General features: G+C 40.2%; 1 protein-coding gene across 4 annotated transcripts in view; it reads right to left on the reverse strand.

Annotated features, from left to right (window-relative positions):
* LOC122250872 (zinc transporter ZIP3) overlaps positions 1-23691 on the reverse strand; it is a 58442-nt gene extending 34751 nt beyond the window's left edge. The window contains exons 1-2 of one of the 4 annotated variants that reach the window (XM_043012573.2): positions 23609-23691; positions 18407-18968 (exon numbers count right to left, since the gene is read on the reverse strand). In XM_043012573.2, the coding sequence (XP_042868507.2) occupies positions 18407-18730 (324 nt within the window). In that variant the 5' untranslated portion in view covers positions 18731-18968; positions 23609-23691. Of the gene's footprint in view, positions 1-18406; positions 18969-23514 lie in introns of all 4 variants that reach the window. The other 3 variants (XM_043012574.2, XM_043012577.2, XM_043012575.2) reach the window with 3 other exon arrangements.
* Between the last annotated feature and the right edge of the window lie 1309 nt (positions 23692-25000).

Raw genomic sequence — 25000 nt, forward strand, 5'->3', positions numbered from 1 at the left:
ACAAAAAAAAGAAAGTAAATACAAATGGAAAAAATTAAATAGATACAAACCAAAAATAGATACAAATGAAAGAGTAAGATAGATAAAAATGAAAGAAATTAAGATAGATACGAATGAAAAAAAATAAAATAGATACGAATGAAAAATCAAATAGATACAAAAGGAAAAGAAAATGGATACAAATGAAAAACAAACAAACAAACATAATAAATACATATGGAAAACGAAATACATACAAATGGAAAATGAAATAAATACAAAGGAAAAAGATAAAAAAAAGACATATGTAGGAGGACGTGAGATGCCTCATGAGGGAGACCAATGTTATTAATTCTAATTGCCTTCACGTCGATTACCCTTCTCGTTTGATTGCTTTCACATCCGTCCGTTGTCAACTTAGTTATTATATCTTCCTTTTGCTGATTATCATTTTGAATAACTTTCTAATGTTCTTTTTTGAAAGGGTTTACTCCTTGCCTCTCTCTCTCTTTCATATATATATATTTTTTTTTGTTTACTTTCCCTTCTGTTTTGTGTCAGTTTTACCTTTTCTTTTTTTATAATTCGTCGCTCTCTCTATGTGTTTACTTCGCTGTTTTACTCTTATCTATGTCTTATCTTTCCCATCTGTTATCAATTTCTCTCTTTCTTTATCATGTATTCCCCCTACATATTTCATATATTTTCTTTCTTCTTCTGTCTACGTTTATCTCTCCATTCTCTTTTCGCCCTCTCTGCTGGCTCTTCCAGTTCGCTTTTTCTAATCCCACGTGGCCTCATATCTATCAGTTTCCATGTTGCATGTTGCAGGCACGTCCTCCTTGCAAGGTCACGAGGCGGCTGCATCAGATACTCCTTCTTCTCCGGTGTTTGAGATTGGATCCTTAACCGAATCTTTTTCTAATCTTCTTTATATCTATTATTTTCCCTTCTCTTTTCCCCAGTTCACATCTTCCATCTCTCTCGTTCTCTGTCTCGGTTCCCTTTTTTTTTCTCTTCCACTTTATATAACTTCATTTTCTATATTTCCCATTCCTTATTTTATTTCTCTCTTCCTCATTCTATCGCACTTCCTTTTTTTTTTTTTTTTTTTTTTTGTCTTTTCATCCTCTCCATCATCCTACCCTCCTTAATATCCCTTCCCTTCTTGTAAACTCTCTTCCTTAATCTCCCACCCTCCGAAACTCCCTCCCTCTCTATACCCCTCTCCTTCATTCTAATCCATAACCCTTCCCTCCTTCTCTACACCCACCTCCCCAATCATCTTTTTTCCTCCCTCATTCTAACTCCTAAACTTCCTCCCTCTCTATCCCCACTCCCTTATTCTAACCCCTAAACTTCCTCCCTCTCTACCCCCACTCCCTCATTCTAACTCCTAAACTTCCTCCCTCTCTACCCCCCACTCCCTCATTCTAACCCCTAAACTTCCTCCCTCTCTACAAACTCCTTCATTCTTATCCCAAAACCCCACTCCTTCTCCCTGTCATTTCACCCTCCCCCTTGGGTTGTCACGAGAGTTCCATGAAATCAATAATAGCGAATATTTGCACGATGTTCAACTGCCCTTCAGCTCTCACTGTGCAATGACATGAACCGGGGGGTAGGGGAGGGGCCTATGGGGAAGGGTGGGAGGGTGGGGTAGGGGGTGTATGAAGTCGGAATTTTTACCCTTTCTCTCGTCTTCTCTCTTTTATTTTTTTTTTCATCTCTCTCTCTTTTATCGATTGTACTTCTTATTCTTTTCTCTGTTTACGTTATCGTTATCGATTGTACTTATTATTTTATCTGTCTACGTTATAGTTACCATGCTTTATTTTTGCACCATTATTCAATATATATATTTTTTTCAAATAATTTTTCTTATAGCTGTTTTAGGACACCCATAAGAAAGAAAACAATCAAAAAAAGGTAAGTATGAATAAATAGAAGAATAAGAATAGAATAAGAAGAGGACTTAAAACAAAGAAACAAACAAAAACACGAAGGTATTATGTAAGAAGGAATAATTCATTGCAAAGATAAGCCATCTTAACAGCTCATCACGTAAGACTAATTTTGTATGCAATACGCGTAAGAAAATATTTAAATCTGATTATTGTTTATTAAGTCTGCTGTGATTCGTTAATGGGATTTATTTTATTAAGAGTCATTTGCATGAGATTTGTAGTCGTGAATAAGCAATGTAAGAAAAGACTATGCTCAGTTCAGTGGGAGAGAGAGAGAGAGAGATAGAGATAGATAGATAGAGAGAAGGAGAAATAAAGAGGGAGAGAGAGGGAGAAAGAGATAGAAAGCAATAAAATAACAAATATAAACACACACACACACACAAACAAACACACACAAAGTATAACACTTTCCATTCGCAAATAGGAGCGATGTGACCCCGTGTTAAAAGGTCAAGTGATCCAGTCAAAGTTAATGACCTGATATCCGTTAATGCCGACACTGACGATCACGTTAGTCGTCTGCGATAACATAATTTACATAAATAAGGTAAACTGTAAACAGTCGGCCTCTTGTAAAAGAAAATGTCATTCATGTCGTTGACGTCTTCTCTGTATCAGATTTTCGTTCCTATTTGCTCACGTGTCGTTAATCATTTTCTTTACGAAAGTGATATGAAGTAAAACGTCGTCTTCATAAAGCCATATGTTGACATCCATTTAAATTCAGTTTTCAAATTGATAAAAGAAAAGAAAACGCTCTGGTGGCAAAAAATACTTTATCGAAAGAATACTATAAAGATACTTTTGAATCTGTTAAACTTTTTATAGGTTATTCCATATCCGATGTCTTTGAGAGCTTACTTATGCGTAGAAAGGATTAACCTCTTGTAGTTTATTGGTTTCAGGTAGAAGGGCAACGAATGCGTTTTTATTCAACATTAAAATGAGTCATTTCTTGTTTATGTGCTACGGTAAATTATATTTTTGGACTAAAGAGGGCTATGGCGTAATAAATTCCTCACTAGCTTCAACCTTGTCAGATTTTAGCATGTTGCCAGCATAAATCATTAGCAACTCACACACACACACATACACACACACGCACACGCCTTACGAGTTAGGTCCACACAACTGCCCTTCAACGCCTCCAAACAGCCTCGCCTCCCCACCCCCTCCCAACCTCATCACCCCCTCCCTACCATCTCTCAGAGAGACCATATGTTGCAGCTGAGCACAATCACACCCTCCTATGTAATACACACACAAAGGTCCTTGTTTAAGCTCTCTCCACACGCACATGCACACATGCAGACGACATGCAATCACGCATGTGGCCTCATGTTTGGAGGGGGAAATATGCTTAATCAATCTCTGTTTATTTATATATTAGTTTGAATGCAGATGATTACAATATGGCAGCAAATCTATTGCAATTGCAATAAAATGAATAACAGTTTTAATGATAATTAAGTCGTCATAAAATGTATCATAATCGAAAAACTGTTTGTTTAGAGGTAAGAAATAAACAATGAAGAAACAAACTTGACAAAATAGGATAATGCTCATTCTTTTAAGGTGGAGGAAGAAGAAGAAGAGAAGAAATAAGAGGAGTAAGAGGAGCAGGACGAAATGGAGGGAAGAATAAGAGGAGGAGGAGGAGGAGGAGAAGGAAAAGGAGGAAAAAAAGGAGGGAAGAAGACGAGGAGGAAGAGAAAAAGGAAAAGGAGGGGGAGGGGAGGTCAACATAGGCCGCGCTGCAATATACTTTCTTCAGAAGGTCAAGGCAGAGTAAATATAGCTGGGCTCAGTGAAGACACGAGCTCTTTTACACGAATCGAGGGACGAATCGGGTTTTCTCTTTCTCTTTCTATCTCTTCCATGTGTGTCTGTATGTCTTTCTCTCTCTCTGTTTTCCATTCTCTTTTTCATTTTCTCTGTCTGTTTTCTTTTTTCTCTCTCTTTCTCTTTTCCATTTACTTTCTCTTTTTCATGTTGTCTTTCTACTCTATTCCCATTCCCATTGTCTATGCTCTCTCTCTCTCTCTCTCTTTCTCTCTCTCTCTCTACCCATCACCATTATACTTCTATTGAAGTTGGCTTTAATGACTTCCGTTGTAAACACGCCAACAAAACATGTTTATATCCCCACAAAAGATCATCCAGATACAGGGATTATCACATATATTGGTACTAACGATGTAAATAAAATATGTTTCGATTTCCTGTATTCTATTAATAGCAATGTCAATAAGAAGGGATGAAAACAGATACCATACCGCTGATTATATATATATATATATATATATATATATATATATATATATATATATCATATATATTATATATATATCATATATATATTATATATATATACATATATATATCATATATATTATATATATATATATATATATATATATATATATATATATATATATATATATATATATGTGTGTGTGTGTGTGTGTGTGTGTGTGTGTGTATGTATATAACTATATTTGTATATATCATATATATATATATACATATATATATATATATATATATATATATATATGTATGTATATATATACACAAATATAATTATATACATACATACATACATATATATATATATATATATATATATATATATATATATATATTTATTGTAAACGACGATAAACCATAAAAAAAAACAAGAACAAAAACCAACAAAATTAATCTTGCAAGTAATTGTACCCAAGAAATAAACTTCGAACCGGATATCTCAAATCCGAAGGTGATCAGGATTCCTAAAAATGCCCCCTCCCCCCCCCCCTTACTTCAAAAATGTGTTGAGGGAGGATGGGAGGGGGGGGTGAGTAGTTTTATTGACAGGTTTCTCTTGAAATTTCTTCCTTATTATTATTTTTTTTCAATTTGTTTGATTTTACATACGTTTATTTTTCTTTATTCTCTTCTTGCATCAAGTGTAAATCACTTATGTATGTGTATGTTAAAGTGTGATTATGTGTAAATCTATATCCATGCATATTTCCATTTATGTGTATATCAGTACGTGGTTGTGTGCGTGTGCATACGAATACGTACTTTCGCGTGTGTATATGTACACGGAAGTGAACTACAGATCGAAACAAGGAATAAAAATCGGAAAAAAGAACACTTAAAGTCACGCAAAGCTTCTCAATTCTTTATACATTAAACTCAAAGAACCTCAAGAGCTATTCCGCAAATTCTGTTTTGATGTGATGTCATTTCACATTAATTAGAGATTACACTGACGAAGGAATATCGGTTTTCGTTAACATTGGATCTGGATCTGGAAACGTTCAATCATCAACTCCCCTGACACCCCCTTCCCGAAAGAGGAAGAAAAAAAAAAAAATGCTACGAAAGTGGACGTCCAGTTGTTGTATAGCAATTAATTATATTAGTTACTATAATTACAATTAGATATCATTAACGTTATTATAATCATCATCATCATTAACATTGTTATTCGTGTAATCAGTATCAGTTGAAGAAAAACAAAAAACAAGCATAATCAAGTGCATTATCGTTATCATAATTCTTCCCCTCGCTAGCATCATCATCATTATCGTAAACACAGTGGATTGCATCACATTTACACTCGCTTTGCATATTCGTACACTTAAGGGAAAATGTATGTGTGTACATAAGAAATAATAATTTTTGAAAGGAATACTAAATTTGATGATAAGAGTTTTGTAAAGCAAAGGAATGGTACATTTCACATGACGCGGATGTTGGTAATGAGAGAGAGAGAGAGAGAAAGAGAGAGAGGGTGAGAGAGAGAGAGTGAGTGAGAGAGAGATAGAGAGAGAGAGAGAGAAACAATCTACTCCTCTCTCTTATGTTTCATTTGAACTAGACAAGAGAAACTTCCTTTCATACCACTCTTCATTCCCTCGTACCGTTTGTGAAAAGCTCTCTTCCATTTGCATATGTATCTTATCCGCTTCTTAGTACTGCAAAGTTGGCCTATATTTTACCAACTTTCGCATAAAAGTCCAAAAAGCCATACATGGTAAGTTGTGTCAAGAAGTGAAACAGCATCATAGTGCATTTCATAATCCTCTGTTTTACCTTTTTTGAAGTATATATATATATATATATATATATATATATATATATATATATATATATATATATATGTGTGTGTGTGTGTGTGTGTGTGTGTATACAGGTGTGTGTGTATACAGGTATATATCTTTTTTATCAATTCTAAACAGTATCCTATTTCAATACTATTTAACGCTCAATATTTATCCTCGAAATAACACTTTAACTATAACAGAAGGAAGAGGTGTGTATGTGTGTGTGTAGGTGTAGGTATGTAGGTGTGTAGGTACGTGTGTGTGTGTGCGCGCGTGTTGGTTGCAGCTAAAACGGTGGTTGGCTGTATGTAGAAAGTAGCAGCATCACTGACCTAGAAGTTCATGAGAGAAATCTGCGAGAAATCACCTTATTATAAAGGTTCATGATTTAGAGTCTAAGGGAATTTACATTCTCGTAAGGATCATGAGAAAAATTACAGTAACCATCATATGGTCATTTAATTGCCCCCCCCCCCATCCTCGCTTCTCTCTCTTGCCATCTCTTCCCCTATGCACCCTCCACTCTACTCCTTTGTATATCCTTCACTCTATCCTCTCCTCATATTCTCCCATACATCTCTATTTTATTCTCCCTCTCACCTCCTCCTATTTCATTCTCATTCTACCCTCGCCCCCTACCCCTTCCATCCTCACACCCTTCCCATTCCAACCTCAGCCCCCCCCCCCCTTTCACTCGCTCCTCCATCCCTTCCATCCTCAACCCCTCTTTCTTCCACCCTCACCCTTCCATTCTCAAACCCTTCCACTTCCACCCACATCTCCGCCCCTTCCACCCTCACCTCCAACCCTTCCACCTAAACTTCCTCCCTCTTTCAACCGCCCCCACCCCCCATCCACCCACAGTCGGCGTCTCAAAGCAGTTCCTGTCAACCTCCAAGACACAGCGAAGAGAACGCTACGATTTACACAGATCAAGTTAATTAAGATTGGGCGGCAGAGGGTGTAGAGGGGGTAGAGGGGGCAGAGGGGGGAGGTTTATTTACAGGGAACAGATGTCGCAGGCACGGGAGGGTGAGTGTGGACATGGGGAGGGGAGGGAGGGGGGTATATGGGATAGCGTGGAGATAGGTGTTGGAGGTACGTCATTATGATTCAGTCAATATCATCATTAACATCATAATTATAATAATAATGGTAATCATTACTAATACTGTCATAGATCTCATCATTATCAGTCTCATTGCTATCATTATTTTCATTATCATTATCAGAAACATAATTTTCATTTCCATTAGTCAGATTGAACAAAAATCGGTACCTGGTCAACATGACAGACATTCCAAAGAACTGAGAAGGTCGCGTGGTGGGATTCCGGTACATGGAATAAGATATGAGAGAGAGAGAGAGAGGGATGGAGAGAGAGAGGGAGAGAAAGAGAGAGAGAAAGAGAGAGAGAGAGAGAGAGAGAGAGAGAGAGAGAGAGAGAGAGAGAGAGAGAGAGAGAGAGAGAAAGAGAGAGAGAGAGAGAAAGAGAGAGGGAGGGATGGAGAGAGGGAGGGAGAAAGAGAAGAGAGAGAGAAAAAAAAGAGAGAGAAACAAAAATAGGGAAAACAACGAGAGAGAGAGGGAGAGAGAGAAACAAACACAGAAGAACAAGAAGAAAAAGGACCAAGACTCTTTATCTCCTTAGAGCGCAGCATCCCCTCCTACGACAAAAAACACATACAGCGGGTCTATCGCCCTGCGCTTCCGCTTCCCTCTGTCTCTCGCAGATCCTTCGGTTTCTTGTTTGTTTCTTTCTCTCTCTCTCTCTCTCTTCCTTCCTCAGGTTATTTCTTTTCACCCTCTCTTTATTTTTTAGAGATAGATAGATAAACAAATAGATAGATAGAGAAAGAGAGAGAAAAACAACAACTAAAAAAACAGGAAGGAAAAACGAAACGAAACGAAATGAAAGAAACAAAACAGAAAGAAAGAAAAACAAAACAAAAAACAAAAAACAAGACAGACATATCGACTGAAAAAAAACAACGAAAGAAAAAATATCCCCCCCAACTCCCCCCCCACCCCACACCCCTCCGCTGTCTCCGCCTAATCCTCCAAGCCGAAACCGCGACACAGGTTTGACCTTGGCATTCAGCGGCGGATCCAGCGGCCAGACGAGACGGGTAGGGTGGGGGCTTGTATAAGAGGGGGAGGGAGAGGCAGAGGAGTAAGAGGGAGGGAGGGAGGGAGAAAGAGAGAGTGAGAAAGAGAAAGAAAGAGAGAGAGAGTGTGTGTGAGAGAGAGAGGGTGAGTGAGTGAGAGAGAGATTCTTAACTAAGAATCGTATAAATACATCTCTCTCGGGATAGGAACTTCGTTGGGATGTGGGTGGGGATGGGGTTGGGGGTGAGGGTGTGGGTAGGGGTGGAGGGTGGATTGTAGGTTCAGTTGGGTATAGGTGGGGAGGGTTGGGGTAAGGTGGGATACGAAGGGTAAGGAGGTAGGGAGGATAAAGCGAAGATTGAGGGGGTGGAAAGAAATAAAGAGAGGGAATAGAGTGTGGGGAGAGGTAGGGGCATGGGGAGGTGTAGGTGGGTAAAGGGAGAGAGGGGGGAATAGAGGGTGGGGAGAGGTAAGGGGAATGGGAAGGGTATGGGTGTAGGGGGGGGGAGTAAAGGAAGGGATAAGGGGGATGTGGGGGGATAATGAGGCGAGGACGAAGTGGGAAGGGGGAGGGGGGTTAAAGGTGTGGTGGAGGGGAGGTATGGGGGGGGGGGAGGATAAAGAGACAGAGGGAATTAAGATGGATTAGGAAGGAAAGAAAGGGAGGGGAGAGGATTGGCAGTTCAGATGACACTGATTGACAAAGAGTTGAGAAGAAGAAGGAAGAGGAGGAGGGATAAGTGGTGGTAATAGAGGTGAAATTGGGGAGGAGAAGGAGGAGGAAGAGGAGTGGGATGAGGAGGAAGAAGAAGTGGTGGTGCTAGAGGTGAAATAGGGGAGGATGAGGAGGATGAGGAAGAGGAGTGGGATGAGAAGGAGGGAGAAGAATAGGAGGAAGAAGAAATGAAGGAGTAGGAAGAGATAGAAGAAGGGGTGATGATAGCGGTGAGCGAGTGGGATGGAGAGGAAGAGGAAGAGGAAGAGAAGGAATTGAAGGAGGAAGAGGAGGGTAATGATGATGATGAGGAAGGAGAGTGGAATGAATAAACGGAGGAGATGGACGGCGAAAGAAAGAAAGAAAAAAAAGAATAAGCAAGCCCTCAGATAACAAACTAATACATAAACAAACACCCAAAACAAAACAAAACAAAATACCCAATTTATTTAGAACGAAAAAATAAAAGCAAAAACAAGAATAAGATAATGAAATAAACAACAAGAATAAGCAGAACCACCAGACCAGCTGTGGCAAAGACTGTAAGAGCGTCGAGTCCATTCCAGGTGACCATGAGATCTCCAACCTGCGTGATAAGGTTCCACTTAGGACGCACACGTAAGAGTATTTCCCTTTAAAAAAAAGTAGTTTACAGTTCAAGTTGTGTAGATAATGTCCCGTTGTTCCTTTTTTGTTTGTGTGTCTATGTTTTTTTGCTGGCTGTTTGCGGCCTCCTCCCTCTTTATCTTGTTCCCTAAAAAAAGTAGTTCTCAGTCGACTCTGGATGGATAGTTTTCTGCTGTCGTTTCTTTCTACTTCTCTCATCTTTACTCTTCATCTTTCCTCTTTCTTCCTATTTCTCTCTCCGTCTCTTGTTCTTGTTTTTTTTTCTTCTTTTTTGTCTTTCGCTTTCATCCCCTTTACTTTTTTCGTTCTATTCAAATCCTGCATTCGTATTTATTTCAATAAATTCTCCTCTCTCTCTCTCTCTCTTTCCCCCATCACTCTCTCTCTCTCTCTTTCTCCCATCTCTCTCTATTTCCCTCTTCCATCTGTCTGTCTGTCAGCCGGTTAAATCCTAACAGTAATTATCGTCGTAAGAGATCGGTAACGCAGCCTTGGATTTAATCCTCCGCGACAAAGAAAATCTGGTTAATTAGAGGGAACACAGGGATTCTACCTCTCCCTATCACTCCTGTCTTTATCTGTTTTCTCTCTTACATCTTCCTCTCTTCCTTCTCTGCTACTCACTTCCTTCCCCCTTCCCCCTTTTTCTTCTCTTCGTCACCCTTACCCACCACTTCCTTATCCTTTCCAACTCCTCCTCCTCCCCACTTCCTTACCTTTTCCCGCCTCCTCCTATCTCATCCTATCCCTTCATCTCCTCCTCCCCACTTCCTTACCCTTTCCCGCCTCTCCTATCCCATCCCTTCATCTCCTCCTCCTCCCCACTTCCTTACCTTTACCCGCCTCTCCTACCCCATTCCATCTCCTCCTCCTCCCCATATCCTTACCTTTTCCCGCCTCTCCTCTCCCATCCCATCTCCTCCTCCTCCCCATATCCTTACCTTTTCCCGCCTCTCCTATCACATCCCCTCATCTCCTCCTTCCTACTTCCTAGTTCGCCCTTATACCTCCATTTATCGCAAGTCATTCATTCGTGTTGCTAACTCGTAAGCAACTTTCCACTTGTGTTTTGTCCACTTATACCTAGGAAGACGTGACCTATTTTCCATGCTATTGTCGCGGGTGAAAGTGAGCGATAGAGATAATGGAGAAAGTGGGAAGAAGAAAGGGAGGTGAAAACGAGAAGAAAAAAAAGGTAGAGATTTGAGTGAAGAATCTAAAGAAAAGAAAACAATGGGGAGTGGAATGAATAGGGAGGCGGAAAGAATAGAAAACGAAAGTGGAAAAAAACAACAAGCAAAAAAACAGAATTCTCTTTGCTCATATCCGTTTCCCCTATTCCTGAAAAAAAAAAAAAAATTCAAGATGCATTTTCCCTCTGGTTTATAACGTCGCTATATCACTGTTTATAACGCTGCCATTTCCGTAAAGTTCCGCAAAGAGAGAGACGATGACGTCATACACTTTGCGTAGCGCTGGATCTCTCTGCGGTAAAGTGTGCGTTAAAGGTTATTTTTACGTTAATTACACGGGCCATAAAGGCTAATTAAATAACCACCAAGGGCAACATGATGAAGACAAACAGAGAGAGTGTTATATATGTACATCCATATATATGGATATAGATATGTATATATATATATGTATATATATACATTTATATATACACACACACATATATATGTATATATATATATATATATATATATATATACGAAAAAGAATAAAGGGTAGACGAAGGAAAGGAAAAGAAAGAGATGCTGATGACACAAACGAATGCATTTCAACCATGACTTTTAAACCCGTCCTGTGAATCCTCTCCTCTCCTTCCCCCCTCTCCCTTCCCCTCCCTCCTCTCCCATGACAATGAAATAACCAAGAAGTGTAAAAGGTCGGAATAAGAACGAATGAACCAGAGCGAGAAACGACAAGGGTGGAATATCGGGTATAATATCATAGAAACTCAAGATACCCAATGATATTAATGGCTACCGTACAATTAATGGAGATGATAATACTCGTTAATGGCAATATGCATGATAAACTAAAGCAATTGCACATATACATACACAATTAAATAATGATGATGATAATAAAGATAATAATAATATCGATAAAAATAGTAATCGTGAAAGTAAAAATAATAATAACAATGACAGCAATATCAATAAAAATATAAAGAAAACCCGGTATCGTCGAACTTCTGCTTTGCAAGTTGCATGTCTTTCATATCCTCCCCCCAAGCAATTTCCTCCCCTCCCCTTTCATTCTCTTCTCTCCTCTCCAGCCTTCCTCTCGTCATGTGAAAATGTCCTGCATTGCGTCTGTATTTGAGGGAAACATTTTTGCTTTTATCTTAATTATTCCTTTACCAAGGAAGGAAGGTGGAGAGGGGGGAGGGGGGATAGGAGGGAGGAAGGGGAGCAGGGGAATAGGAGGGAGGAGGAGGGGGAGGGGGAGGAGGGAGAGGGGAGAGGAAGGAGGAGAGGGGGAAGGGGAGAGGGAGGGAGGAGGAGAGAGGAGGAGGGAGGGGGAGGGGGAAGGGAGGAGGATAGAGGGGGAGAGGGAAAGCAGGAGGAGAGAGGGGGGAGTGGGAGAGGGAAGGGAGGAGGAGAGAGCAGGGGGAGGGGGAGGGAAGGGAGGAGGATGGAGGAGGAAGGACTAGGAAGAGGGGGGAGTGGGAGAGGGAAGGGAGTAGGATAGAGGAGGGGAGAGGGAAGGGAGGAGGATGGAGGAGGAAGGATAAGAAGAGGGGGAGTGGGAGAGGGAAGGGAGTAGGATAGAGGAGGGGGAGGGGAGAGGGAAGGGAAGATGGAGGTGGGAGGACTAGGAAGAGGGGGAGTGGGAGAGGGAAGGGAGGAGGAGAGAGGAGAGGGAGGGGGGAGGGAAGGGAGGAGGATAGAGGAGGAAGGACTAGGAGGAGGGGGAGTGGGAGAGGGAAGGGAGGAGGAGAGAGGAGGGGGATGGGGAGAGGGAAGGGAGGAAGAGAGAGGAGGGAGGGCTAGGGAGAAGGGGAGGAGGAGAGGGAAGGGGTAGAGCCCCCCTGTTTCCTCGTTTGCCTTGAAAAAAGTCGTACCTTCTGCGTGCACGACATCATCTCCGAAACGCTAAATGTGATATAAACAGTTTTCCCTTTTCATCTCGGGATATGCGCTGCAGTCTTAATGGCACTGTTGTTTAGTCTCTTCTCCCTCTCTCTCTTTCTCTCGTTCTCTATTTTCCTCGCTCTTGCTTTCTTATTCCATCTGTCTTGTCTCTCTCTCCCTCTCTCTCTCGTTCTCTATTTTTCTCGCTCTTGCTTTCTTCTTCCATCTCTCTCTCGCTCTCTTTTTCTCGTTCTCTATTTCCCTAGTTCTTGCTTTCTTCTTCGATCTGTCTGTCTCTCTCTCTCCCTTTTTTTCTTCTCCTCTTTCTCTCTCTACTTCCACCCCCATTTCAACTCTCTTTCTATGTCTCTGTCTGCCTGTCTTTCCTTCCCTCTGTTTCTTATCTATCTATATAAGCCCCATATTTTTTTTGCTATATCTAATCTTCTTATGTAATAGAAATCATATCAAGTACATCTATCAACAACAAAAATAAAAACTACATAGCATTAACACTGATAAACCCGAATCATAGTCATACAAGCAAACCAAAGCAAACACAGCGATACCTAGTCTATCTGTCCCCAAGCACTGAGTCTGCAGTAATCTGATCCAGTTTGCGTGTGGGGATCGATCCAGCTGGAATATATTAATTCTGTCATGTTATTGTACCCTCCCTATATGTGACCGCAGATTAAGTCGCATAACACACGCACAGAGACATATTCGTGCATAATTGTACACGCGTATATATAGAATATCTTTCTATACAAATATATAGAAAACACATACACATATAAACATATGCACACAAAGCACACATAAACACAAAGTATAGAAACATATGCACACAAAACACACATAAATACAAAGTGCATCAACATACGCACACAAAACACACATAGGTACAAACAGATAAACGTGTGCACTAAAATAAATAAATAAAATAAATAAATAAAAAAGAAAAAAAGACACAAAAACATATCCTTACAAAACGCCCCTACACAAAATACATAAAAAACCGTCATCCACAAACATAAACCACAAATCTCATAAAAAAACAAAACATTTAAAACCTACGAGGCAACTCTGTCTTTCCAAAGAACAAAGAATCGTATCCAACACGTCACACCATTATGATTTTGTAATTACCGACCATTAATAATACCACAGGCTTAGTCTTATCACTGGGGCCCTTTAGCTCTCTCGTTAATAATTAATGACGGCTAAAACAAGAACAGGCATGCTTACTGATGTCATGAGCATCAACCTTATTCGGACTTCCATTTTTCATTAGCATTGCTATGATTATCATTGCTATTTTTGCTGTCATCATTACCATCATCGATATCACTATAAGTATTGCTTTGTTATCATCACTGTTATCATTACTTATCTCATTGTCATCATGTTATGATTACTTCGTCTTAAAAGTGTCTTTGCAGTTATCATTATCATTACCCTTATCAACAGCATCATTAACATCAACTTCATCATAACTCCATTACTGTAATGATCATCATTGACTTTTTATCATCGTAATTTCTTTTTACTCTTCATTCTGTTTCAAAGACAACGTACAATATCTTCGTTATATAATCTTCTTATATCTGAATATGTATTATTATTTTGTCCTTTTATCAAGCAGAAATCTAGAGGATCAAACAAAAATTAAAAACGTTAATACACGTGAAATTATAACCAACTGGTAAATATTTATTGCATAAAAGACTGGCATTGTGTTTAGATCAAGAAAATACAAAAATGTAAAAGGATAAAGAAAGGTGTTTGTAAGGATTAACATTATGCTATATAGAAATTAAGTTCAATGACAGAAATAAGAAAGCAAGGAAAAGGAAGAAAAATAAGAATGAAAAGAAATAGACAGAGAAGGAGGAGGAGGAAGCGAAGAAGGAGAAGACGAAGAAGAAGAAAGAGAAGACGAAGACAAAGGAGTAGTGGAGAGAGGAGAAGATTTAGAAGGACATCAAATCCCTTAAAAAAGAAAAAAAGAAAAAACAAAACAAAAAAAAAAAACTCTTGACTTCACCATGACCTGCGTTAACCTTTCACCGGGATGTCTCGAACATTCCACCAACATCTGAACACGTTGGCGATGGTGACCATATCTACAACTAATGACGATGATGTAACAATATTCTAGCAAAAGTGATAAAACACGAGGCTTAAGGGGGGATTTCGCCGATACGACCTCAAATTTTCATTTTTTTTTTTTTTATTGAAAACTTCATGTTTGAACCTCATCGGATCAAAGCCGATACATGGCCAGACGCATAATGCATTCCCTTCCCCGTAGTGTCGGTTTAAAGGGCTGGCTCTTTAAACGCGTAGTAGTGCTGACACGCCCCCTTCTTGTCAATTCTTTGTTTTTTTTGCATTTATTACTGTTTTTTTCTGCTGTTTTTTCGATTTACTTTTTGAGTGATGGTGAGGTACGATAACTTGGGCTGTTGCTGGCGAGTGGCGACGCCAGAGCGGCGAGTGAGGCCTTGCTGGAGAGATGACATGTGTGTATACAAGCTCCTGCCAACGCATATTTGCGTATTTATCATAGTTATCTTCGTTCTTGACTTATATTGATTGACAATGCCACGTGCTAGTTCAAAACGAAAGGCTGTCAGTGAAAGGAATCGTGAAAGGATAAAAAAAAAAGGTGGAAAAGGGAAGAAGCAAACTCAGCTGATGACGACGCGGTCGCTGGCCCCTCCACCCCATCCCCCGCACCCACCCCTGACTTCTCGTCGCCACATGAGAGCCATGCCACAACTGCAAGCTATAGACACAGCTTGTTGCCATCTCAAAAGGCCCCCCCCCCCCAAAAAAAAGAAAGTCGGCACCTGGCCCAGATTACCAGCGTGGTAATTTTTAATCTCGAATACCTTTTCCTGGCATCAATGAGGTGGATGGGCTCCACTGATACCCAATGAATATGTTATTATCATATTAGAGATATATAACACATCAATAAAGTGTTATATATTCTAAAATGATAATAACAGGGGACCAAGAACCTTGTAACGTGAGCAGTTTCTCCCAGGCTAGATTCTGAGAGGCTATACAGGTGACAGAAGTTATGTAACATGGCCTCAAACTGCCTAAATAATCACTGGCAGGCTTCCCAGGAATGGTTGAATAGTTAAATTATGTATATACTTAGATTTGATACATTTTGGAGTGGATTTTATCAAGCATTGTATATGTTCACATAAAACATCGATTTTCTCAAAACTTGTTTTTTAGATACAAAATGTTAAACTACTCTGTCAGTAATTGACCGATTTAAAAGAAAATTCAGCACCATAATCATCACGTTTGTCCAAACTTTCCCCGGTATTATCAAACAATAATTGCTTCAAATAAATTTATGGCGAATTTTTATATATGATTTTTTTTACGAAAAAAGAAAGGCAAAGTTTTCTTTTTGAATCAAATTTGTCATAAAAGATACGTGTACAAAAATACCGACAAAGATACTTTATTGTGTCTACTATATGTGGTTAAAAGGAAATTGCCATGCCATTCATACTTTCGATGTTTTTTGGGATTTTTTCTGTCTTCTGCAATCACCAAAAATAGATGCACCGCACAAAAACTATGGCAGCTATCATAGTCATATTAATAGTATAAATGCATTGCATACAAATACACATAATGTAAAAAAAATAATCAGCTAGATGAAATAGGAAAGATGGGAGGGCCCGAAAACCGTTAGTGGGATCGAACATTCGAAATCCCCCCTTAATGACAGTGACAAAAAAAAAAAAAAAAAAAAAAAAAAAAAATAATAATAAAATAAAAAATAAAGATGATGATAATTACAAAAAACGTTTGCATGATGATACACGAGACGATAACACAACACGTTGTGATTCGAACACGTGGCGAAAACAATTTATGATGACAAGAGTACATCTAATGACAATACCATACCCAATAATCCTATCACAACCCATCATAGCAAGTTATGAATCAGAAGATATGATAAAAAAAAAAAAAAAACCAAGCAAGCAAAAACAAGCAGACATTAATCTATGGAATCTACAGAATGGCATCTAGTAACCACACAACCACCCAACCACATGGTGCCTCTACCAGAACAACCGGAACAAAGAGTATGAAAACGATGAGAGACTTTTCTCTCGCAATTACATTCACGTCAAGGAGAGACACCGAGGTAGCTCCGATTTTTTTTTTTCTTTTTTTTGTTGTCTCTCTTTAATAATTTCATGACAAAGTTTCTTAAAGGTGCGTGTCCTTGTTGCCTAAGGTGAAAAGAAAAGAAAGTATGTATGTAATATTTGCAATCGACAGCTAGGAAGGTGAAGGTGGCTTGGATGGTTTTGCTTTCGAACAGACGCACACACGCACGCACACGCATAAACACATGCACTCATATATGTGCGTTTATGTGAGTATGCGTGTGTGTGTGTGTGTGTGTGTGTGTGTGTGTGTGTGTGTGTGTGTGTGTGTGTGTGTGCGCGCGCGTGCACGTGTGTGTGTGTTCACACATATATACAGGAAACTAATAATAAGGTAGGAAGTAATAATGACCACTATAAATGAACAATAATGACATACAAACACACGAATAAAGAGAAAACATTGTGACGAACGCAGAACAAAAAGATAAGTCAATCGCAAAAGCAAAGGAAGACGAAAATCTAATGAGTAACCAGCGCGTGGTCATGCATATTCACCAAACTCATCCTTCTCACTTCTTCACTTTCATCTATTCCATTTTTATCTTGTACTTTGCATTTCTTCTGACCCTTTGGTCAACAAACATACGATTTTTTTTTTTATCTCCGTTTTGTCGGTATATTCATTTGTCTATTTACACATATCTATTTCTATTTTTCTTTGATATGCAAATTACTATTCTTACGTAACATAATTAGACATTCACTTCATGCAACAACAACAGAGAGTAAAACCGAATAATTCAAACCTATCAAATATGGTCAATGATCCTATTCTTACGCTTTGGGATTTTCGACCTTCGTGTCTTACCGGAGAAAAATCGTCCGTGCGTTTTCTGATTTCTGATTTCGTGGATGCGTTTAAGAGTTATGTAACTCTTCCTCTATTCACTCTTGTCTTAGTTGGTGCGCGCGCGCGCACACACACACACACACACACACACACACACACACACACACACACACACACACACACATATATATATATATATATATTTATATACATATACATACACATATACACACACACATACACACACAAACACACACACACACACACACACACACACACACACACACACACACACACACATATATATATATATATATATATATATATATATATATATATATATATATTCATAAGTAAGGCTTATTTTAAAAAGGACAAGTTCTGCGAAAAGGACACATGTTCTCCGAAAGCTGAAGTGAATATAATGATTCCGTTCTAAATATACATGTCTATGGAACATAAACTTGAACTTTTGAGAAGTCTTTGTTTCGTGATTTTCAAAGATTTTTATAGTCGAGAAATTGTTCTTTTTAATCGACAAGTATAGACACATAGCCGACCATGTACTCCAGATTACAAACAATTCTTATTGAATCGATCGGATACTTGTTTTAAACATATAAAGAAACAGATACACAAACAAAAATAGGACAATATATACAGATTGTCAGTAACGTATAAAAACGAGGCCAAAAAAAGTCCCTCTGTCTCGCAGTCCATAAAAAAAGCGATTAATCCTAAAAAAATAGAAGAAAAAAAATAATGATAAGTACAGGGAAGGGGAAAAAAATGCCATAAAAAACTTACCTTATGGACGAATTCCTCGACGAAATACACCAGGAAGAAGCCAACGCAGGTGACGAGCTCGGCCAGAGGGTAATCGGCCCCCACCGTCAGGACTTTCTGGGCGAAGGCGTTAGAGAAATTCTCCCGCGTCTCCGGCAGCATGTGGGTGAAGACGGTGGCCAGAAGGACTCCTCCGCCGAAGCAAAGGAGGCAACTGACGATCCTCTCTCTCTTCTTGCTTCCTTGGTGGATGTACTTCTTCATACGGAGCGGGAGGAGACCGAAGAAGAGGGACAGGACGCCCATGAGAGTGAGGGCGATGATCTTCGTCGTGAGGAGCTCCATCTTGTGGGCGTCGGTGGGCGTGTGAAGGGATGGGATGGGCGTGTGGGCGAGGGGAGGGTATCGGGCGAGTGAGAAGGGAGGGATGAAGGGTTTCTCAAATGAGAGCAAGAGGAAACCCTTTTTATTTTATCAAGGCTTCAATGCTTCTGCACTTTGTTCACTGGTATATCATATACTTGTTATCTCGAGGGCATCATAGTATATCACTTCGGTAATTCTTTGAAAATTGCACTAGATACTGAAAATAAATCAAATATCACATTATCACAGGTATTACTGAATCAACAAAAATAGATATAGACCACAACTAAACATAATCACAACATAAGAACACCGCTTCTTAAAAAAAAAGCAAAGCACATGAACTATATTCGAAGCTTCACATCAAACCGAACCAACTTCTGACTGAAACATAATCCACTGACACAGAGTCGGCCTAGCCCCTATTTTCTTTTACGTAAGTCCTTAACAGATGTTCTAGTCGGAAAGCTCGTGGACGTTGCATTAACTCCGGGAATGACAAGGATACATGATCCAGAGAAGAAGTACGTCTTGGGAAATTGCCTTTAGTTTACGAGTAATGGGAAATGTTGGGTCATATCCTCACGAAGGAAAATGGGGTTGCGTGTGTGCTTCTTCTATGGATATTCCGTGTGGATTTGTTTCCTTTGGGGTAATTTCCGAATATTGAGAAAGGGAAAGGGGAGGGAGGAAGGGAGGGAGGGAGGGAGGGAGGGAGGGAGAGGGAGAGGGAGAGGGAGAGGGAGAGGGAGAGGGAGAGGGAGAGGAGAGGGAGAGGGAGGGAGAGGGAGGGAGGGGAGGAGAGAGAGAGAGAGAGAGAGAGAGAGAGAGAGAGAGAGAGAGAGAGAGAGAGGGAGAGAGAGAGAGAGAGAGAGAGAGAGAGAGAGAGAGAGAGAGAGAGAGAGAGAGAGAGGGGGGGGGGAGAGAAAGAGAAAGAGAGGGAGGGAGGGAGGGAGAGAGAGGACTGAATCAAATGTGACAACGAGGCAGAATAATTACAGCATTAATTATTCAAAACTTTCAAACAAGTACTCATGTCTCTCTTCGTTGTTTTATATTCTTCCTTCTCCCCTCTCTTTCTTTCCGTCTGTCGGTATATAAATAAAAAAATGAATCTACACACACACACACACATATTATATATGTACACACACACACACACACACACACACACTATGTGAGAAAACATATTTCCATTACAGATCAGCTCAAAAAAATAATCCTTAGAAACGTAAAAAGAAAAGGGAGACAGAAAATAAGGAAAAATAAGATGGAAAGCAGAAATGATGCAGAAGATAATGATGAGGATGGTAGCATGAAGAAACAATGCCCACCTTATGTCTTATAACCCCCCTCCCCCCGCCCCCTTAAGATATGAACTTTGAGACATATACCCAACCGCGTGTGTGTCGGTAGGTCAATGTGTATATATCTGTGTGAGCGTGTGTGCGTAAAAATGGCACGAGTCGTAAGCTTGTGTCTGTATTCGTGTGATCATGTATGTGGACCTATCTACATGTGCGTGTGTCAGTGCCTATATACATGCGCGTCTGCTTGTACCTATGTGCATGTGCGTGTGTAAAAAGACCTGAGTCATAAGCCTTTCATAATCTCACTGACACACGTGATGGCTTAGCTCCAAGCAACACGCGGGGAAACTGCATATTGTGTCTCTTGGTGGCAAGCAGGCAGGAGATGGCTGAGGGGGGGGGGGATCAGGCCGGGGGGAAACCGAAGGGGCGGGGGCGGCAGTGGGGTGTAACAGAGGGAGAGGGGGGCAAAGGAGGGGGAGGCAGTGAAGGGGAGGCAGCGGGGGAAACTTAAGAGGGGGCAGGGGGTACAACAGCGGGGGGGGGGGAGGGTGTAGGATGAGGGGGAGGGCAGGAGGGGGGGTAGGTAAGGGGAGGGAGTAGAGTGGAGAGGCTTAGAGACGCAGGCAGGGGGGGGGAGGGGGGAAGGCCGAGGGGAGAGGCCCTGGGGAGGGACAGGGTGGGGAGGCCGAGGGGAAGCTGAGGGGAGGGGTAGGGTGAGGAAGTTGAAGGGAAGGGGTAGGGTGAGGGGGCAGGGTGGGAACGCCAAGGGGGAGGACAGGGTGGGGAGAATGAGGGGAGGGTGGGCGGAAAGCGAGGTTGAGAGTTTGAGGCAGAGGGGAGGGGATACGTTAGTTGGAAGAGCGAGAAGGGGGGAAGGAGAGACGAGGCAAGCCACGTAGGTGATTAGGATGAAGTTTCTAGAAGGAAAAGGAGGAACAAGCAACTAGGAGGGGGGGAAGGGGGGGGGCAAGAGATGAAAAAATGGAAATGAAATTGACAAAAGTATGGACAAGGGGCAAGGGGGGTGGGGGGAGTTATTGACGTGGGCGGGGAGAATGGGATGAACACCCCATGTATAATTGGACCAAAGTCACTGGTGCAAGTACACATACGACCATGGACACACACACACACACACAGAGGCATGTGGACACACACACACACACAAACACACACACACACACACAAAACAGACTACATGGCTAATCCCAAAATGGTGCAAATGATTTTCGACACGACTCTAAATTAACTTTTCATGATCGAAATCAAATTAATTAACTTTTATAGGCATAACTGATTTCTGATGCACACTCGACACTCTGTGACAATTAATTCTGTAATCTGTAATGGATGTTACGATCAATCTAATGCCAATAGAACCATTCGTGATTTACATAAATTAATAGGTAATCTATATCTATATCAGTAATTAGGAATAGAAATATGGAAAGAAAAATTGAATTTTCAAAAGATATTCAGTATCTCATTAAGAAAATAAGGGAAATATATTTACATACGGAAAAATACGAGAAAATACATTAATGAAAGAAAGGAAAGAAATACATCCTATACCGAAAAGAAAATTTAAAAAAATGTATTTACAAAGAAAAAATATATATATACTACGACGATACAAGAATATACATTCAGAAAAAAAAACGGAAAATACTTTAAATCCGAAAAAAAACGAAAAAAACAAAAAACAAAGCAAACAAACAAAAAAACGAAATTCTCGGATATGACCCCAACATCCCATTTCCAGCCGGGGAAATAAAGTGCTAATCCACTTAATCTCAGCAAATCCATTTTATAGATACGCGTTTGCCATTCATTATCCATTCGATTTTTGCCCTGACAACAAGACCAGCCGCCCACCGCCGCTCACTGTGGGCGTAATCGACACAGGTGTATTAAGCTTCTGTTTCTATCAAACCAAAACCGGAAATAAGCGAGTTTTGTCTTTGATGTTATTTTTTATTGTGCGAAGCGACAGCGGGGTTGGGAGATCATTGCAAATAGAAATGTCAGGCTCATATGACATTCTCCCAACGATAACAAGTCAATTGCATCTTAATGAAATGGGTGATGGGGTGGGGGCATGGGGATGGGGGGTGGGGGAGGGTACGATTTTATCCATCAACATCTGTGTCTGTTTGTTCAAGTGTGCGTTCGTAGGGCGGTCTTCGATCAACTTGCCATTGCTATCATAGTTATTATCATTACTATAATCATTACTATTGTTATCATCAGTATCATCATTATAATCACTTGTATATTATTCTTATTATCATCAGCACAGAGGTAATTGCTCACAATTAAAATTACCTACGATCTTTTTACGTAATAAAAAAATATGAATAAATCAACACATAAATAAACATTAAGATAACCATTTATCTTAGCAACAAGTCGACTCCCTTTCTCTTACTAAAAACATAGATAAAAATAATCATAGAAGTACTAGATTTAAAGTAAAAAAAAAAAAAGAAAAAAAAGAAAAAGAAAAAATGCACTTAACTATAGCAATATGGTCAGCAAAAACATATATATTTATGGCACAGCGATCTCTATAGCGGTGTGAATGCCTGGACCGCACAACGAAACCGAAATTAATTAAGTGATTGTCTAATTACGAATGTCATTATCCGCTCGCTTACTAAACACACATACATAAACGATATATACAATGAATAATTATAACAGGAAACTTTATATGCCTATATATTAATAACTATCAAACACAAATAAAAACACATGCACAAAAAATCCCAAACACAGACACAGACACACACACACACAGACAGACAGACACACACACACACAGACACACACAGACACACACAGACACACACACACACACACACGCACACACACAGACGTAATAACAAACAGACAAGGAACTAAGCATCCTTTCCTTCCGAACGTACAACCACTATCTTTTGCAAGCGAGACGTGCAGTTGGTATCTCTGCATCCGGCGAGCGACTTGCAAGGCGATCTCATTATCATTCGCAACACGAGTGAGTCCCTACGTAATTCTTGGCTCGCTTAGAGTGCTTAGGGGAAAGGGAAGCAGTATGTGCTAAAGGTGCTGTCCAGGTAAGGTGTTGTTCGTACTTTGTAACACCCAATTCGCACTTGTTCGGGTACTTGGTACTTCGATTCGCTTCTTTGTATTGAAATTTCGTCTCATAGCGAACACCGTCTTGTTGTGATACATACAGTAAAACTCGATGTAAGGCGTAAACATCTTTATAAGGTGTTGAGGCTGAGGACACCCTTTCCCTCGTACGTGCTTGAGTTCAGTTTAATAAAACATTTGCAGTCAAGACAAGACGAATCATTATGTACGCACGTCCTTCAGGGATAACAAATCTCGCACATCTAAATTCAAACACTTTCCTTGTAAACTAACCAAAAAAAGAAAGAAAGAAAGAAAATAAAAACGCACTAAAAACACACGGTCTCTAAATCACAAGCAATGTTTTGCGTCGCTTAGGTAACACGTGAGGAAGGCGCTGGAGCCGAGTCGATGTACCACTCACACACGGAGCGCCGCGCGAAGGCAACCTCTCGCCACCGCGTCTGCCCACAAACTGGTCTCACGGACTCACCTCTCTCGTCTCCTGTCTACGCCACTCCCTGTACCGCCGCCCTTTCCTATCTCACCTGTGGCGGCTAACGGCAGCTGGGACTCCGGGAGGATCTCCCCCCCCACCTCCTTTATCCCATACATCCTAGTGAGGCTTCCCCTACACATATCCTGTAGTAGGAAAGGATTTGATTCTGTTAAAGATGGGTTGGCTGTTTGTTTGTCGTCTGAAAATGGACCCTTTTTCTGTTTTTCTTTTCCTTTTTTTGTATTGGTCCACTTCCCTCTGACTCATATCTATGGGAAGTAAACGAAATTAGATGTTTCTTTACTCTGTCCGTAGGCAGGTATGACAGGGAAGTAACATTCGGAAACCTTAATCCAGTAATCAACAAACGCATACGCTTGCAATGTACACATCTTCAAGGCTAAGTACAAGACCCAGTGATATCTTCCACTTCGTTTGTCGTGCGAGGTGTGCAAAACGATTCTCACCCTATTTAGATTAAGCTGATAAGGATACCATTTGATTGCACATCTGACTTTCGCACATGCAAAAAATTCTCAGTAAACGGCGACATCCACGTAACCGGATTTAATAGTTAAACGGAAACTGGCAACCGCAATTCCAAACGATACGATATTACGTGATTTGCGATTCTATACGGAACACTTCACCCGGAACACTTCGTTTCTGGTTTTCAATGGAAAATGTTTAAAGGATAACTTGTCAATTTGGTTTTAATGGCCCAAGTTCTGCCTCGGTTTCCACGTACCTATTTTATTCAATATCATGTGTGTTTACCCTTTTCACGACTTCATCTGCAATTGCAGTAATGGTAGTCATATATACCTTGCGAAGATCATTCCAGTAGTTTGTTCTCTCACACACACAGTCTTTCCCGCTCACGCTACTGCACGCAATTAACTAGCAAGATTCATTGCCATTTCTTAAGATCTCAGAAAATAAACGCACACAAACAAACGGACTGTGAAAGCATAAAGAAACAAGATATATGCGGGAATGGTTATATGTCATCGCTTCACTAACCTCAAACATAGAGTAACATCTTATTTGATTACGCTATAAAAGGTAGGCATATCCCATTAACTGATTAATGTTATCAACTATTCTTTCGCTCTCTCTCTCTCTCTCGTTCATACTCTCGCTCACACACTCTCTCTTTATTTTAACATATATTGTAAACGAACCGTTAGTAAAAACAAACACATACATCTCTAATTCTCTCATTCTTTCTTACACACATACACACACGTACACGTATGTTTGTGTGTGTGTATGTATGTATATGCATGTATGTATGTGTATGATATTTGTGCATAT

Source organism: Penaeus japonicus, unplaced genomic scaffold (genome assembly GCF_977035675.1).
Source record: "Penaeus japonicus unplaced genomic scaffold, GWHDUDI00000001_assembly GWHDUDI00000032, whole genome shotgun sequence".
In the NCBI taxonomy this organism is placed as follows: domain Eukaryota; kingdom Metazoa; phylum Arthropoda; class Malacostraca; order Decapoda; family Penaeidae; genus Penaeus; species Penaeus japonicus.